Source organism: Mustela putorius, unplaced genomic scaffold (assembly GCF_011764305.1).
Source record: "Mustela putorius furo isolate JIRA1106 unplaced genomic scaffold, ASM1176430v1.1 tig00003834_pilon_pilon_pilon, whole genome shotgun sequence".
NCBI lineage: Eukaryota > Metazoa > Chordata > Mammalia > Carnivora > Mustelidae > Mustela > Mustela putorius.
The window spans coordinates 53,524,568-53,541,286 of NW_025421987.1; the positions used below are offsets into that span (position 1 = coordinate 53,524,568).

Consider the following 16,719-nt stretch of genomic DNA (forward strand, 5'->3'; position numbering starts at 1 on the left):
GCTCTGGGCCTTCAGTAGAAGAAAACATTTCTGTTACTCAGATGATTTAAGGACCTCTTTTCCATCTATTTTTTACCTAACTAAAATAAGTAGAATTAGAAAAGGTACTAGGAGAACATATAAACATGCACTTCCAGGAAAAATGGAATTATCTTTTTCTTTTCTCTACTTTCTAAACTTGTACATTCTCTTAACTGCTGTCATTAAAACATTTTAAAATTGAAAAAGTTTTAAGTTGAAAAACAGAAGCTAAAAAACCATGAAACTTACTGACCCTTTTTCAACATTCTCCTTTTTGTTGTAGGGGTAGATGAAGTAAGTGCACATACAAACTCTGTATCTTCTTTAACCTTAGAAGATCCTGCTGAAATAAAACCACAGAATCATTAAGATATTTGGAAACTTATTCTCTCCTATGCTGAGGCACAGGTACCTCCTGAGGATAGAAAATAAAAATAACACTTTCATACTCCAAATCTTAAGAGTGTATATTATCCAAAAAAACCCAAAATATCTGGTGACCAAAATTGTTGACATAGCATATCATTCCTGCTCAACAAAGAAATGTAGTCACTTGTCATAAAGTGTTACTTCTCTTGAGGAAGAGATGTGAAAGCAGGAGCAACCATATACAAAGTGATTCAGCTTCCAGGTGGAAGAATATTTTCAAGGAAATGGATGTTTGACTTCTAATGATGAGGCTGCCAAATTTTCATATTATCAGCTGGTGGTAATGAGTAATTTTCCAAATATGATATAATTTCTCAACTAATTAGTAATACAGTATGATCTAGTTTACAAGAAAAGAAAGAGTCATGTTTAAAAGGCATAGGAAAAAGTAATGATAATCACTGGTTATTTTTACATCTATATGACAAAGTGAACAGTACTAACACTAAGAAGGAGCTCCCACCCAACTTTTATAATTAAAATTTATTCACATAAGGTTTTAGAGGAGTCATTTAATAAGTAGTAAAAATTACTTTGTTTAAAGTTAGTTTAAATATTTCTGCTAGATTTTAATTTGAAATTAATATTTCAATTTGCCTCATTTACCACCCTTGGTAAGTGTAAATGGCAATCAAGTGTAAGACCTATTACCAAAGAATCCAAGATAGATAAATATAAACCTATGGAGTTTTACTTTAAGTAATCCTTAAGTGTAGATTATGGATACTGAGATTTATATATATATACCTTTTACTCTTTTAGTCTCAGACTGTGGATTTTTCAGTTTCCCTACAACAAAATAAAACACAAAAAGAGTCACACTAGGAAATTAGAATGTAAGACACATTATCAAAATCAAATCCATTTCATACTACCTTTCATCTTCTGTGGCAATTCACTTATTTCATTTTCCTCTGAATCACTGCTTTCAGTGTGCTGGATAGCAGTTTTTCTTCTAAAATAGAAGTATACACAAATATTTTCAAACCAAAACAAAATGGGATATGAAAACATCGATTGAATACATGCAGTATAAATGCTTCTGTGTTGCCTGTTTATCTTCTGAAAAAATTTCAAGGAAAATTTGACAAGTGTATGCAAAATCTGCTAAAAGCATTTTGCTTTTATATGCAGATGCATTTACTACACAAAATACAGTACCACTATTATTAAATTTGAAAAAGTCAACCATCCTAAAAATAATACTCATTTTTAATACTGAGCTTAATATTTGGCAATTCAAACAAAACAAAATATCTATATAAAAGTAGAACTAAAAAGTAACTCTTGTCAAAGGAAATACTCCTAATATAATGAGCAGCTAAGATGCAAAAATGCAATTCTCTTACAATGAAAAATTTTATGTATTTTGTGTAGAAACACTACATTACAGTGATTAAGTACCTAAAAATAATGGACTTTGGAGTCAGACTGTCTAGATACAAATTTCTATTCCCCTACTTATTTGCTATGTGACTTTAGGGAAGTCACTTAATATTCTTCTATGCCTGTTTCCTCATTTGCAAAACAGAAATAAAAATACAATTCACTTCATAGATGTGTTAGTATATGCAATATCCCTAAAACAATGCCTGTTGCACAGTAAATGTACATGTATTAACTATCCTATGTGTGTTAGTTATTACTTTTTCCTCCACGGCCTCATTACTATTTCCATGTCCTTTATATCTTATTTGGTGAATCTAACAGTGCTGTTCTCATGATAGTGGTCAGTTCAGAGTTGTAAGATTTTAGATCTATATGAGAAACTGAGGAGTCCTGGATTTGTGCTCAGTTTAGACAAGTATTAATGACAGAAAACAATTAACAAAGCCCCAGTTTTGAGATCCTTACTGGACTAGCTAATACAGACTCAGTTTTGTGGTCCCACCTACAGATATTATGGCAGACAATATATAAAAAGCCAAGTATGTAGACCTACTTCTGAGGGTAAATGAAATTTATAAAGTTAACAGATTCAAGTTAAGATCAGAGGAGCATTATGTATTTTATTCAAATTCTCCCTCTAGTTTACATTAATATAATACTCTCCATAAAAAACCTCATCATGTCTTATTTCTAAAGGTGAAATGACAACTGCGATGAGCAAAGAGCACTTCTATCAAATCATCTAATAGCAGTCTGTTTTCATCCCCTCAAAATATAAAGAAAACTCTTCTAAAATCAACAACAACAACAAAAAAGCCTTAGGAGCTAGATCTTAGTTCCTATGTGAAAGAAATAGAAAAAAGGTAGTAGAAGATAAGTAATTATTAACTACCAATTCACTTATTTCATAGATTAGTATTACTTTTCTTCACCTATAAAATGAGAACACCTACCTGCCTAAGTCAGTGATTTTGTAAGTTTCAAGTAACAGAATGAATTTGAAAGAACTATATAACTGAGATAAATGGTTATATTTCTCTCCTATATCTAAGAAAATGGAGAAAGAGTTTAAACAAACATTACATACAATCAAACCATAGCAAAGTTTACCTTTTAGGGCGGGAGCTAGACAATTCTGACTTGGGATATTTATTCTTTCCCTTGACATCTGAAATACTGGGTTCTCCACTACATCTAGATCCTTTCATTTCAAAGAAAAGGACAAATATACAGAGTATTAGTAAATTGTCTTGACCACTAGCAGTATCCTTAAAACCTTGGTTTTCCAAATCAGTAGTTCAACTTTTTAAACATCTTCACTCTTGTTCCTTCAATCAGCCAGCTCCTCTCTCCACCCACTCACCACAAAGGTCTACACCATACTGGAACCTGTGCTTAGACTCTTAACTCCTCTGACTCCCAGATGCTGATCTACTTCACTTTACAAAGAAAATTGAATGCTATCTTCTATAAACTGCTAATTTTCTTACATTTTATTCCCTCAATTATCTGTATTATCCATCAACCCTACTTCCTCCTTTCCTTCTAACATTAACTCACCTATCTATTCTCTTGATCCCTCTGCCCCCACAGAGGCCTACAAATTCTCTACATAGTACCCAAAACCTCTTCCTATCCATGGATTTCTTTCAACTGTGCCTTCATCTCCAACTATTTCTCCATTTCTATTTCAAACTTAGCAAAATACATAATAAATAACAACTGTTATTTCCAAGTCTTCACCTACTGATCTTAAAATGTTTTTGGTTTTGCTCCACTCTAACCAATCTTCAAAGATTAATTTTGTGAATTTATTGCTAAATCAGCTATGTAACTGCTAAATCCAGAGATCTCTTTTCAGTTCTCCTCTACTTCACAATTTGGCTCTTACCTATCTTTCTACCCTTATCTGCTATTGTCCGCGTACATTACAATTACCATAAATTTCTCTGAGGTCTCAGAACAAAATATGCCTTATGTTCCTATTGTTTTGTTTTTACTGTCCTTTCATGTAATTTCTTCTCAACCAAAATGTTCTCCTCAGCTTCTCTAACTGGTGTACAACCACCCAATTGCATTGTGACCTCCTTGATGAAATTTTTCCTACCAGTTCCCATGAGATTTTTAGAAGAGATCTTAAAATTTTTACATATTACAAAGCCAGAGCGCAATTACATCATCAGACTGGAAAAATGTAAATACAGGATCATGTTCAAAAGTAAACTTTACCTTTTATTAGTCCATCTGCCTTTTCACTGGTATTGCTTCCTCCAAGTTTCATAGATTGATCGTTAACATTACACTCCTGGATGAAAAGGCATATTTCTTACATAGCACTGCTGTCAGTTTTAAATAAACTTAAAATGCATCCTTTATATTGCTTTACTTTACATATTAAAGATTACTTAGATTGGTACTCCATTCTGGAGCAATGCGGGGAGGTGCATTAAGCGAAGAGGAAAAAATAAACAAATAGATTAAAAATGTTTTCACAGGTATCTCAAAAGAGAACTAGTTGGTCTTTACCTGTTCAAAAGGAATACAAATAGCAAAACTCAATTACAAATTCATGTATATGCCTTTGTTTCAAAATCTATCAGTGTACATATAGAATACATGAATACCAAAACTTCTGTAGAAGTAAAAATTTACAGTTCTTTGTAAAAATATTTTTACATGAGTCTGAAAGGGTAGAGTTCCTCTAATCTTTCTTTCATTCTATAGGTACAAATGACAAAGGCCAATTGGGGTGAATTTAATTCTTCCCATTAAAAAAGAAAGGCAGGTGATTAAGTCATATCAAGTAGAGACTAGGACTGGGGGGCAGCAGGAGTACAAAGTAATTTTTGCTGAGATTGGGATAAGAAAGGATAATTTTAGTATTAAAAAAATATAATTTGAAACATCTTCTAAAATCCTACAAGTTTTACTAAAAATGTAGATGAAAAGATCCATCCCCTTCTAATGGTATGAGTCTAAATAAGCTGAAAATTTTAAATATAACATATCTAGAAATCATGTTAAATAGTTATTTTAAGTAATTTTTATTTGTATTTTTTCAGAGCTGAGGATATTTTATTTTAATCAATGTCAAATATTTACATTAAGACTGCATAGGCATTATAAAATTAACACACTGCAGTCCAAAATTGCCATTTTTATCATAACAGTATTACACCTTTCTTTACTTTTTTTCACAAGCTCGATAAATGATCTGATTTTTTTCTCCAAGTTTTCATTTAAATTCCAGTTAGCTAACAGTATATTAGTTTCAGGTATAGAACTGAAGTGATTCGTCACTTAATATACAATACCCAATATAAGAAACTGATACTAAAATTACTTTTCATCAAATGTTCTATGTACTCCTCTTTAATAATTAGTTCAACCATTTATTAAACAAATGCAAAAAAGAACCTAACAGTTTATCCAGAAATAAAGGATGCTCATTACTCTTTTTTTTTTTTTTTAAAGATTGTATTTATTTAGGGGCGCCTGGGTGGCTCAGTCATTAAGTTGTCTGCCTTCGGCCCAGGTCATGATCCCAGGGTCTTGTAATCGAGCCCCACAGCAGGCTCCCCGCTCAGCTGGAAGCCTGATTCTCCCTCTGCTTGTGTTCCCTCTTTCGCTGCATCTCTCTCTGTCAAATAAATAAATCAAATCTTCAAAAAAAAAAAAAAAAGATTTGATTTATTTATTTGAGAGAGAGAGCAATAGATCACAAGTAGGCAGAGAGGCAGGCAGAAAGAGGGGGGAAGCAGGCTCCCTGCTCAGCAGAGAGCCTGACAAGGGGCTCGATCCCAGGACCCTGAGATCTTGACCTGGGTTGAAGGCAGAAGCTAAACCCACTGAGCCACCCAGGAGCCCCTCATTATTCTTTTATATGAAATGATTTTGCTCAGCAAGTTTTTCCCACACGGAGTTCAAAATTAAGCCTTCTACAACATCCAAATCTATCAAGTCATATTACACTCCAAATTAATGGAACTTAAATCAATGACATTTCACTCTATAAGCTTGGACTAGCTAAATCTATTTAAAACTGTAATATTTTTGTTGCAATAAATTCTTAGTTGGAAATCACACTTTCAGCCTCAATTTCAATAAATTTGACAAAGCAGAAACACTAACACCTTCCTGCTACATAACACCTTAAATGCATGGCTGATTTTCGGGGTTGGGCGGGGGAGGCCTTATTGGTAATAGGTAATTTTTTAAGCTAATAATTGCTACTGAAGCTGAAAGTTGTCTTGCTGGTAGTGTTCTGTTTTAATAACAAAATGTAAGAAAAACAGGATATAAAGTATCAAAACTACTCTTGGTAAGGAACTGAATCCCAGATATTTGACAATAGAGTTAAACTCCAACAAAAGTACAAAGTAGGAAATGCAACCAAGGTGCAGAAATTAATAATACAGACTCTGAGTAAACAGTGGCAGGAAACTGATACACAGCCTCTTTGAAAACTAAAAAATTAGAAGAGCAGTAGTTTAAAAAAAAAGTCAAAAATTAAGTCAAAACACGTAAAAAAAATTTTAAAAAGAGGTATTTTATATATGCTTTTTGCTGTTATTCCCTACTTTAAGTTCTTTGAATTTTAAGCTGAAAATGGAAAATAACGGTTTCATTCTAATAAAATTTATTTTTTCCATAAAACTAATTCATTTTTACTCTTAGAAACTGAGTGAAGTATGTTTATATGCGATATGTAAAAAAATATATAAAAATTAAGTATCAAGAAAGTCACCCATGTTATCATCACTAGGACATGATTGTCACTATGTATGACTACATTCAGACTCAATACATACATAAATACACCTTTCTAAAATGAGACCCAGGGGACCTGGGGAGGTCAGTCAGTTAAGTGTCCGCCTTTGGCTCAGATCATGACCCCAGAATCCTGGGACTGAGTCCTGCATCGGGTTCCCTGCTCAGCCAAGAGTCTGCTCCTCCCTCTCCCTCTGCTCCTTCCCTAATTCGTGCATGCTGTCTCGCTCTCTCTCGAATAAATAAATGAAATATTAAAAATAAATAAAAATAAATAAATGAGACTCAACTCTATTCACAAATTTGTCCCTGGCCTCTTTTTTTCTTTTAACTAAGAAATATAAAATATAAAATATAAAATATAAACTATATAAAAGAAATATAAAATATAAACTATAAAATCCTATTTTTGAAAAGCACTTAAAAATAAGTGCTTTTCAAAAATAGGATTTTATAGTTACAAAATATTAAATTTTAAGGCTATATAATAATAGAACTTATTGGGAGGAGTTCCTTTTCTGCCTTAAATAATGCATAGAGGAAAAAGTCTGTACTTTTATCTCTGGAAAAAAATTGATTTCTGATGATTTACTTACTTCTTTATTTTTTAAACAAATTTACTTTTTTAAGTAGGCTCCATGCCCAGTGTGGAGCCCAACACAGGGCTTGTACTCACAACCCTGATGTCAAGATGTGGGCTAAAATCAAGAGTCAGATGCTTAACTGACAAAGCCACCCAAGCACCCCTCTGATAACTCCTTTACATAATTTCTCTGAAATGGCACTACTGAGTCACAGATTATAAACGCTTTCAAGATTCTTGATATATATTACCCAATTACCCCCAAGAACACAGTACCCAACTTTCATTCTTACAGCAACACTTAAGAGAGGCCATTCATCATTTCTCTAAAAACACTGGATATTATCAATTTTTTGGCAAATTATTTTTTAATGACAAAATTAAAATGAACCAGGGACTTCGGGAGAAAACACACTCAACTTTACCTTCTTCAGCTGACTTTTTTTAATTCTTTCAATAGGAAGAGGTTTGCCATCATGGAAGTTGGTAAGAATAACTGCAATGGCTGTCAGGGTTTTGCCCTTTAAAAATGTTTTTAAAAGACAAATGGTCAGATTCTGAAACCTAGTTAACCAGAGAACATTCCAAAACCAATTTTAAAATCAAATGGGCAAAATCATATAGCATTCAAGGTCACAGAAGCATACTATTGTATTAAATAATCTACGTATTAATAAAAAGTACTTTATTGATTAAGAAATGCTTTCCCACACTGTATTACTAAGAATTATTAAATGGTTTACTCTATAAAATACTATAAGCATCCCTGAGAAATGTCATTCTACTGAAAGACTGCTATTATAAGATGTTTAACCCTGAACTAATAACTTTATCATGAAACTAAAACTTTGCTTGCCAGGTAGTTCAGAGCTAATTAAATGATTATTAATTCCAGTATGCACATAAGATAATTTTATTAAGTTTCATTTAAAGATCACTGTTAAGACTCAAAAGCTTTAACTTATCAACAAAGCATAAACGACATATTTCTTGTGCATTTTTCTTAAATAGAAGCATGTAACTTTTCATTACTTTCCATAGCTCAGTTTATAATTAGCAATACAGAAATAACTCTTTGGCAATTTTAAAATAGTTTAAGCAACAGTTTTCTAAAGTGTAGCCCACAGGTCCTAGAGTTTCCCAGGACCCTCTCGGCAGCATGTACAAATCTGTTTTCAAAATACTGCTAAGACCTTATTTGTGTTTTTATCTATAGTAATACCACAAAAAGGAATTATGGACAAAACCACCGGTGCCTTAGCATGAAAACAAAGCAGCTGGCACTACATCATACTAGTGGTCATTGTATTCTTGGCTGCCACATACTCACATATCACACAAAAAAAATCTACTTATAAGAATATTCTCTGAGAATATTCTTGATGAAGCAGTACACATGACTTTTATTAAATTTTACCTCAAGTATATATGTAAATATTCTTAAATATAACAAGATGGGAAGAGCACATCAAAATACTCTTGTTCCACACCAAAATATGAGGGCTATCTAGAGAAAAATGACTTGTGAGACTGAGGTTATAAGCTCAACTAGCACCATGCATCACTATTTTTACTTAAAAGAATGACCAACAGTTATTCATGACTGAGTGGGAGACGTTTTTAAAAAATTAACAAAGTACAGCTATTTCAAGGGAAAATAATTGACAGATTTGTTGTAAGTGATAAAATCTGAACCTTCAAGCAAAAATTAAAATGTTGGAAAACTTGTATCTGGGGGTGCCTGGGTGGCTCAGTGGGTTAAAACTTGTATGTGACACCATAAGCACAGCAGCTTCCCAAAATGTAAATGCCTTTCTAATAAGATTAGCAGTACTATCAAAGAATATAAACTTTTGATACTACATAATGAAATGTTATCAACATCTGGCAGATCTGTGTAACTCAATGAACCAGTATTTTCCAAATAAGCAATGACTTATGTTATAAAATTATGCATAAGCGCAATATTCATTCAATGTGCAAGCTACACCAATGGATTTTAATGCAAGAGAGTACGAAAAGCTCACTCATACCATTTTTAAGTTCCATGTTGTAACTGTTATCCTTTAATAAACTAATCCTTGCTTAATTCTGTTGTACCAAAGAATTACACACAGTTATCTAAAAAGACTATTAAGATATTCCTTAGGTTTCCCAACTACATATCTGTGTGAGAACTAATCCTTATGTACCTATATCAAAGCACCTTATCAACAGAATGAATGAAAAAGCAGTTATGAGGACTCAGAATTCATCTCTTGGGCCAAACATTAAAGAAATTTGCAAAAATGTAAAACAATGCCAGTCTTATCTAAATTATTTTTGTTTTGGAATAGTCCCTTTTCATTTAAAAATATGCTATGTATGTTAATAAGTAATGAGTTTATTGTTTTTAAATTACTATTTTCAAAATTTTTACTTTAATAATTAATACTATTAATATTGATATAACCCGCAAATATAAAAAGCCCTTTGGGACTGTCACAAATTTTTTTAAGAATGTAATGGTTATTGAGACCAAAAAGTATTAAAACTGCTCGTGTAAGGAATCACAAATATATATTTAATACTCTATATATCATAATACTGTGACAGAATACAAACAATTCCATATAACATTGTTGTCTTTCCCTCCCTTTTGTAAAGATCCATGAAAGATAAGCTACCTCGAATTTCCAAAGAAAACTGAAAGTACATTCATACATTATTGTATGAATATTGTATTGTAATACAATATTATATTAATTGTACCTTAACAAAATAAACCAAAACAAACAAATATGTATAACCTCATTTTAAGTTAAAGACATAGAGAAAATTATTCTATACTGAAAGTGAAATCTAGTCCCATACTGGCACCAACATATTCCTAACTACTTCAAAATTACCTTCTATAAAATCTTAATTACAAAATAAAATTTTATGAACTCAAGAAAAAAAAATAATTACCAAACCCATATCATCAGCTAAAATTCCTCCATGAACATTTTCTGGTCGGTCCTTCTCAGAAAAATTTGTTATTGTGTTATAGTATAAGTCATTTCGTTGTTCCCAAAATGGCGGAAGGTCTTTACTGTTTTCCCGTGAAACCATCCAAGCTAGAGCTTGTTTTTGATGTGGAAGCAATGGTGTTTCAACAGCCTATAAATAAAAGGAAGGTCTTAAATAGAAATAAAACCAGTCTTTTTCTCCATGCAGATTCTGGAAAACACTTGATCTTGTACTAAAAACTACACAGATTAAGATAGTATTTTAAAATTCCAAATAGTTCTAAATAAAAAATATTGGGGGGGTGCCTGAGTGGCCCAGAAGAAATCAGGCCAAATCAAAAAAGAGAGGTAACCTGGGGTCTACACACCATACAAAGGCTCAAGCCCTAAGAGCAGGTAAAATATGGTAACTACAATTACAAGACAAAAAGGTTAACAGAGATAGGTAGAGACAAAAAAAAAAAAAAAAAAAAAAACCTGATGTATTTGTAGACTGATTTGAAAGGGTTAAGTGTCTGACTCTTGATTTCGACTCAGGTCAGGATCTTGGTATCATGGGATTGAATCCCACTTCAGGCTCCACACTCAAGAGTCTTCTTGAGATTCTCTGTCTCCCTCTGCCTCTTCTATCTCACATAAGCATGCTCTCTCCCTTTCTAAATAAAGTATTTTTAGAAGTTAAATAAATACATACATATATACATAAATAAGTAGAAAATATTGGTTCAGTACCTCAGCTGGTTCCATTTCATGAGTTTTATCATCTTCTTTTAAATCTTCAAACAATTTGTCAAATTCTGTTTTAAGCTACAACAAATAGGAACAAGAAACATCATGAAACAAACCAATTAAAATAATTTCACTTAATTCAGGGCTTTCAAATCATTTAATTAACTAAAAGATTTGAATAACAAAAGGTACCTAACACATTTTTTGAGTTGCTACATTGCTCACTGAAGGCAGAATGAATAGATGCTTTAGGTTTACGAGGAACTGTGTTACAATCAAAAGAATATACATGAGAGGCACCTGGGTGACTCAGTGGGTTAAGCCTCCACCTTCAGCTCAGGTCATGATCTCAGGGTACTGGGATCGAGTCCCGCATCCGGCTCTCTGCTCAGCGGGGAGCCTGTTTCTCCCTCCCTCTCTCTGACTGCCTCTGCCTACTTCTGATTTCTATCTGTCAAATAAGTAAATAAAATCTTTAAAAAAAAAAAAAAAGAATACGAATGAGATAAATCTAAGGTTTGTCACAGCTCTGTCACAAATCTGTACATAACACTGGGCAAGAGATTTAACCCTTATTGCCTATATCTCACTCTTATAAAATGAAAGGGATAATGTAGATTTAGAGTGTCTCTAAGGTTCCTTCTGCCATTGCAATTCTGTGATTCTATTAATTGTATTCAAAACATTCTGTCGGATCCTACCAGGTACATTTATTTGACTTTTTTCCTAAGTTAATGTCACTTCATTTACTATTACTACAAACAACTTGCTATGTGCTGCAAAATATTAATAGATGATTTTTATCTTATGCTAATTTAGTTGGTTCTTTAAACTGATCTAATCTAATTCTGTAACAACATGTGTTATAATTACTTTTATAAATAAGCACATGACTACAAAGCAGTAGCCCAGAAGAAATCAGGCCAAGTCAAAAAAGTTAGAGGTAACCTGGGGTTTACCCACCAGACACAGGCTCAAGCCCTACCAACAACAAGCAGGTAAACTATGATAACTACAATTACAAGACAAAAAGGCTAACAGAGATAGGTAGAGACAAACAAAACAAAACAAAACAAAAACTGATGTATTTATAGACTGATCTCCATTAATTTATTATATATTCTTTTTTCCCAAATTAACTTAACCTAATAGTATCTTACAAATTAGACAAAGTAAGTACTACACTAATGTCTACGATTTAGAATTTTTTTTGCATCCCATTTGCAAACTTACTGAAACAAGTTTCAAGCTTAAATTTTTTAAAATATTTGAACATTTAAAAAAATCCAAATAATATAAAAACATCAAAACATACTAAAACATCCCATGCATATACAACAATGCATGTGTTTTAATATATGTACGAATGTGTATGCATTCCTTATCACTGCTTTCTTTTCACATAAAAGTTTTTAACATAGGCACGCCTGGGTGGCTTAGTTGGTTAAGCATCTGCCTTTAGCTCAGGTCATTATCTCAGGGTCCTGGGATCCTGCTCAACAGGGAGTCTGCTTCTCTCTCCCTTCTGCCCTTCCCACCTGCTTATGCTTGCCCTCACTTGCTCTCTCAAATAAAGTCTTAAAATAGTTTTTAATATATATTCTATAACATGTTTCATAACTTAACATACCCGAAGATCACATATACTAGCACATACATATTTATCTTATTTTTTAAAACACTATCTTCAACATTTAAAATTCACTTTTAGATTATAAAATAAAAAAGCAGCATACCTGCTCAGTTGTCATCTGTACTGCAGCATGAACTGGCATACTATAGCTTGGTCCAGCTCTTCCAGAGCCCCAACTACTTTCTAAACTGAATCCTAAAGCTGTAATTTACAAAATGAAAAGAATAAAATCATCAAATGAATTATCTTTTAGTGACTTTTAGAACTTATGTTTGAAATATATTTAAAAGATTTTTTAAAAAACTAAAAGTCGGGGCGCCTGGGTAGCTCAGTGGGTTAAAGCCTCTGCCTTCCACTCAGGTCGTGATCCCGGGGTCCTGAGACCAAGCCCCGTGTTGGGCTCTCTGTTTGGCGGGGAGCCTGCTTCCCTTCCTTTCTCTGCCTGCCTCTCTGCCTACTTGTGATCTCTCTGTCAAATAAATGAATAAAATCTTAAAAAAAAAAAAAAAACCTAAAAGTTATTAAAAAATACATTGTTAAAATAATTTCACATTTTTGAACAAGCTCTTGCCAAATAAATATTAGTTCTTCATTTCCTATTGGGAGATTCTTTTTGTCTTTTTCAAAGATGAAGTTTAAAATCAGTGATTTCCAGATGTTATCATTGAGGAAACCTAGGGAAAGGAATACAGAACCTCTTTGTACATAGTCTGTGTTGTGTGTGCATGTTCACACACACATGCATGCGCGTGCGCCCCTTCCTATGAAGCTATAATAATTTCAAAATAAAGAGGAAAAAAAATCAGGTATTTCCTTAAAACAATTTCTGAGTTACAACTCAGAGCCTTCAACACACAAATCAGTTTAGCCAAACAAACTCAAATTATTTCTCAAGAGAAGAAATGTTTTACAATTCCTACATCTTACAATAGCAAAAAAAATAAGAGCTTAAACTCTAAAACCTACTTTTTGGTGCAGGACCCAATTTAAATCCATGCTTCTTCAACTGATCTAAAACCGCTTTTCTATGTTCTTCTTTTCCCCAAAAAGTCATATGGAGAGGCATGGTAAAGGCATTGTTTGCACCAAAAGGAACGACCCTATTATATTTAAGAGAAAAAAAAAAAGAAGAGAGAAAATTAGAAATGTTTTATTTTTTACTTCCATTAAGAATGTGACTATTAAATACTGTAAGCACCTCATTCAAATTTTGCAAGGAAGTGAAATAAGAAGGAACTATATAGGCAAACTAGAAAGACAGAAGTAGTACAGGGACAGTATCAACAACCATCACTTTCTGTTCCTCTGTTTTTGAAACAGAAAGAAGAAACTGAAAGAATAAAGCAGGGTAACCTATAATTGAGATTGTAAGATAGGTACAATAGTAAGTTTAATTGGGGTAGAGCTTTCACTAACAGAACCACTGAGGGTAGCAACCAATTCTGGGAGAATGGGAAATAATTTGCAAGAACTACATCTGACCCTTAACAACATGGGGACACTGACCCCCTATGCAGTCAAAAATCCACATATAACCTTTGACACCCTAAAATCTTAACTACTAATAGCCTATTGTAAGCCTTACCAATACCATAGTTAACATATATTTTGTAGATTATATGCATGAGAGACTGTTTTCTTAAAGTAAGCTAAAGAAAACATTCACAAAATCATAAAGACAGAATACGTTCACAGTACTATACCGCATTTATTTTTTAAAAATCTGCATTTAAGTGGACCCATACGGGTCAAACCCATGTTGTACAAGGGTCAACTGCATTTTTGACCCAGAATTCACTAAAAATTTATTCTCAATATCCAAAAAATTTAATGAACTGAGAATGGAGAAAACAAGTGAGAAGACATTACTCAGTATTTATCATCCAACATCACCTTTTCATATTCTAAACATTCCATACTTAAAGTTGAGCTCACAGACTAAATGCCTAGAAGAGAAAAAAAGGTAACCAAGGACACTGGGAGTTTTAAAAAAGGAAGGGGTGGTAGAACTGGGAGCGTATAGGCCTTGCCTAAAGTAGCAGCTGCTACCCTGTTCCAGTCAACTGATATCCTGTGAAAATGAAGGTCAGATCTTCCATTTGTCAAGATAAATCTATATAAATAATTTTTACATTAGGTAAAAAATAAACTTGTATAAAATGCAGAATATCCAGATATTTGAATATTAGAAATGAATGAAAAATTACAAAACACTATGTAGGCAAAATGAAACTCACTTACATATGATCACAGGCTACTAGTTTACAACCTCTGATTTAAACACTTTTAAACTCCCAAATCGATGCACTAAAAAGTTTGGACACATGGTGTGGACCTCCTAATATTTGAGCCAAAGTCTACTATTCTCCGTGGTAATAATTTAGTAGAAAAGTAAGGGAATAGTTGTTTCATGGATGGGGTAGTAGAGGCAGATGGGAAAAGAATTAACACATTTATTAACACAGAATAAAGGCATAGTGATAAAAGTTGTAAGGGCAACTATACAGCCTCTTAACAAATTCAAATATCACAACTTCTAATTATTAAAACTAAACTCTGAAAATACATTACCCTTCAATCTGTGCCAATTTGTTGTCCATGATATAGGCCAATGCAGCTGCAAGATCTTTCTTTAAATGGCCAACCTGATTTCCATTTACATTGTTTACTTTAATTGCATTCTTATCATAGGGATTATTGGGCTCTCGTTGTAATGCAACCATTTCATTATTATTAACCTAATAATAAACAGATAATATTATAAATAATAAACGCAATAGGAACTTTCTTCATTAAACTTTTCTGGGCTTCCCATTTACTTTTTAATACTTAATAATAGCATATAAAATGTATATTTTATTAGGCTTATATTGTATATTAACATAAAAATATATTTTATAATATTTTTATAGTATTTTTTAAACTTACATTCACTGGAAAGTTAAAAGATCCTTGATATCTGCATGATACATTCAAAACTAAATAAAAGAGTCACACTAACATTTTTCAACATCATAACTTCCGAAAACAGGTGATCTTTATTGAATGCTTATCATATGCTATTGTTCTAAGTATATTACATAGAATTAGAATTTACATCCAAGCAAGCTGGTTCCTAAGTGTGATTTCTCCAGACTCTAAAAAGGGAAAAAGTTATTAATTCTAAGCCAGAATGGAACAAAATTAAGAAAATATATCCAACCTTCAACTCATGCCATTCTGATTCTACCAGATTAGAAATTGCCTGAAGGTGACATCACTGAAAACAGAAGAGTTAAGGACTTTTGAAAATTCTCTCTTCCATAATGGCAATGAAAAAAATGACAGAAATTTTCAGAATCAACTTTTCCAGATATCTAGAAAACCAACCAAAGGACTGCAGAAACCTGAAGGGTGTTAATTGGAGAAAAACAGCTAAACATCAGTGCTCTAGTCCCTCTCCATCTCTCAGCTGCATGATAGCCTTTAAAAATAACTTGCTAAAAGTCTTAGTGCAGTCTAGCAGTCACCAAAGGGAGTGCAATGGAACAGAATCTTTCACAGATTCATTCCCAAAGAATTGTTATTATTTGACCTGTATGATGGTTCTCCAGAAGATTTCCACGTGCAAAGTGATCTCTATTTGATCTCTGAGCGCATCCAATACAAAAAAACCTTCTTCCTTGGGGGGGTATTTATCAGAAACAATTTTAAAGGCAGTGGGTAATAGATGGGGCAAACAATACAATAACCGAGAAGATTAAAAGGAAAGCTGGGGACTAAGATGTCCATCTTTGAATGGCTTTGAAAAGCTCCAATGGCTTTGAAAAGCTCCAATACATTTCTGGGAATGTACAAGGCCATATTCAAGCAGAGGGCTGTATGCAAGCCTGGGGCTGTGCATATGATCAGGGATAGACTTCAGAAGACCCTAAGCTCACACCTCTGACTACACTTGCCGCTCTGAACAAGCAGGACATGAATGTTAAGGAAGCGATGTCAACTGAAGAGTGCCCCAAATGCATATAGATCCCCTCATTTAGTAAAGACTGAAAGACTGGTATAATTATAAGCTGACTACTAAGTTAACCAAATGCAGACATCAGTACATTTTACAGGGTTAATTCAGGAAAATCATTAAACAAGCAACAATTAGCAAAATCAGCAACAACAAACAACCCTGGAGACAGAGAAGA

At 33.0% G+C, this 16,719-nt stretch overlaps 1 protein-coding gene across 7 annotated transcripts in view; it reads right to left on the reverse strand.

Moving 5' to 3' along the window:
• The window catches only part of HLTF (helicase like transcription factor), a 53,513-nt gene that overhangs the window by 27,357 nt on the left and 9,437 nt on the right, over nt 1–16,719 (reverse strand). For 5 of the 7 annotated variants that reach the window (XM_004755491.3, XM_013057705.2, XM_013057704.2 and 2 more), the window contains exons 3-13: nt 15,116–15,282; nt 13,511–13,644; nt 12,648–12,745; nt 10,915–10,989; nt 10,142–10,333; nt 7,618–7,713; nt 4,069–4,144; nt 2,950–3,040; nt 1,326–1,405; nt 1,198–1,239; nt 275–364 (exon numbers count right to left, since the gene is read on the reverse strand). In XM_004755491.3, coding sequence (XP_004755548.1) covers nt 275–364; nt 1,198–1,239; nt 1,326–1,405; nt 2,950–3,040; nt 4,069–4,144; nt 7,618–7,713; nt 10,142–10,333; nt 10,915–10,989; nt 12,648–12,745; nt 13,511–13,644; nt 15,116–15,282 — 1,141 coding nt within the window. The remainder of the gene's footprint in view (nt 1–274; nt 365–1,197; nt 1,240–1,325; nt 1,406–2,949; nt 3,041–4,068; nt 4,145–7,617; nt 7,714–10,141; nt 10,334–10,914; nt 10,990–12,647; nt 12,746–13,510; nt 13,645–15,115; nt 15,283–16,719) is intronic. The other 2 variants (XM_004755494.3, XM_004755490.3) reach the window with 1 other exon arrangement.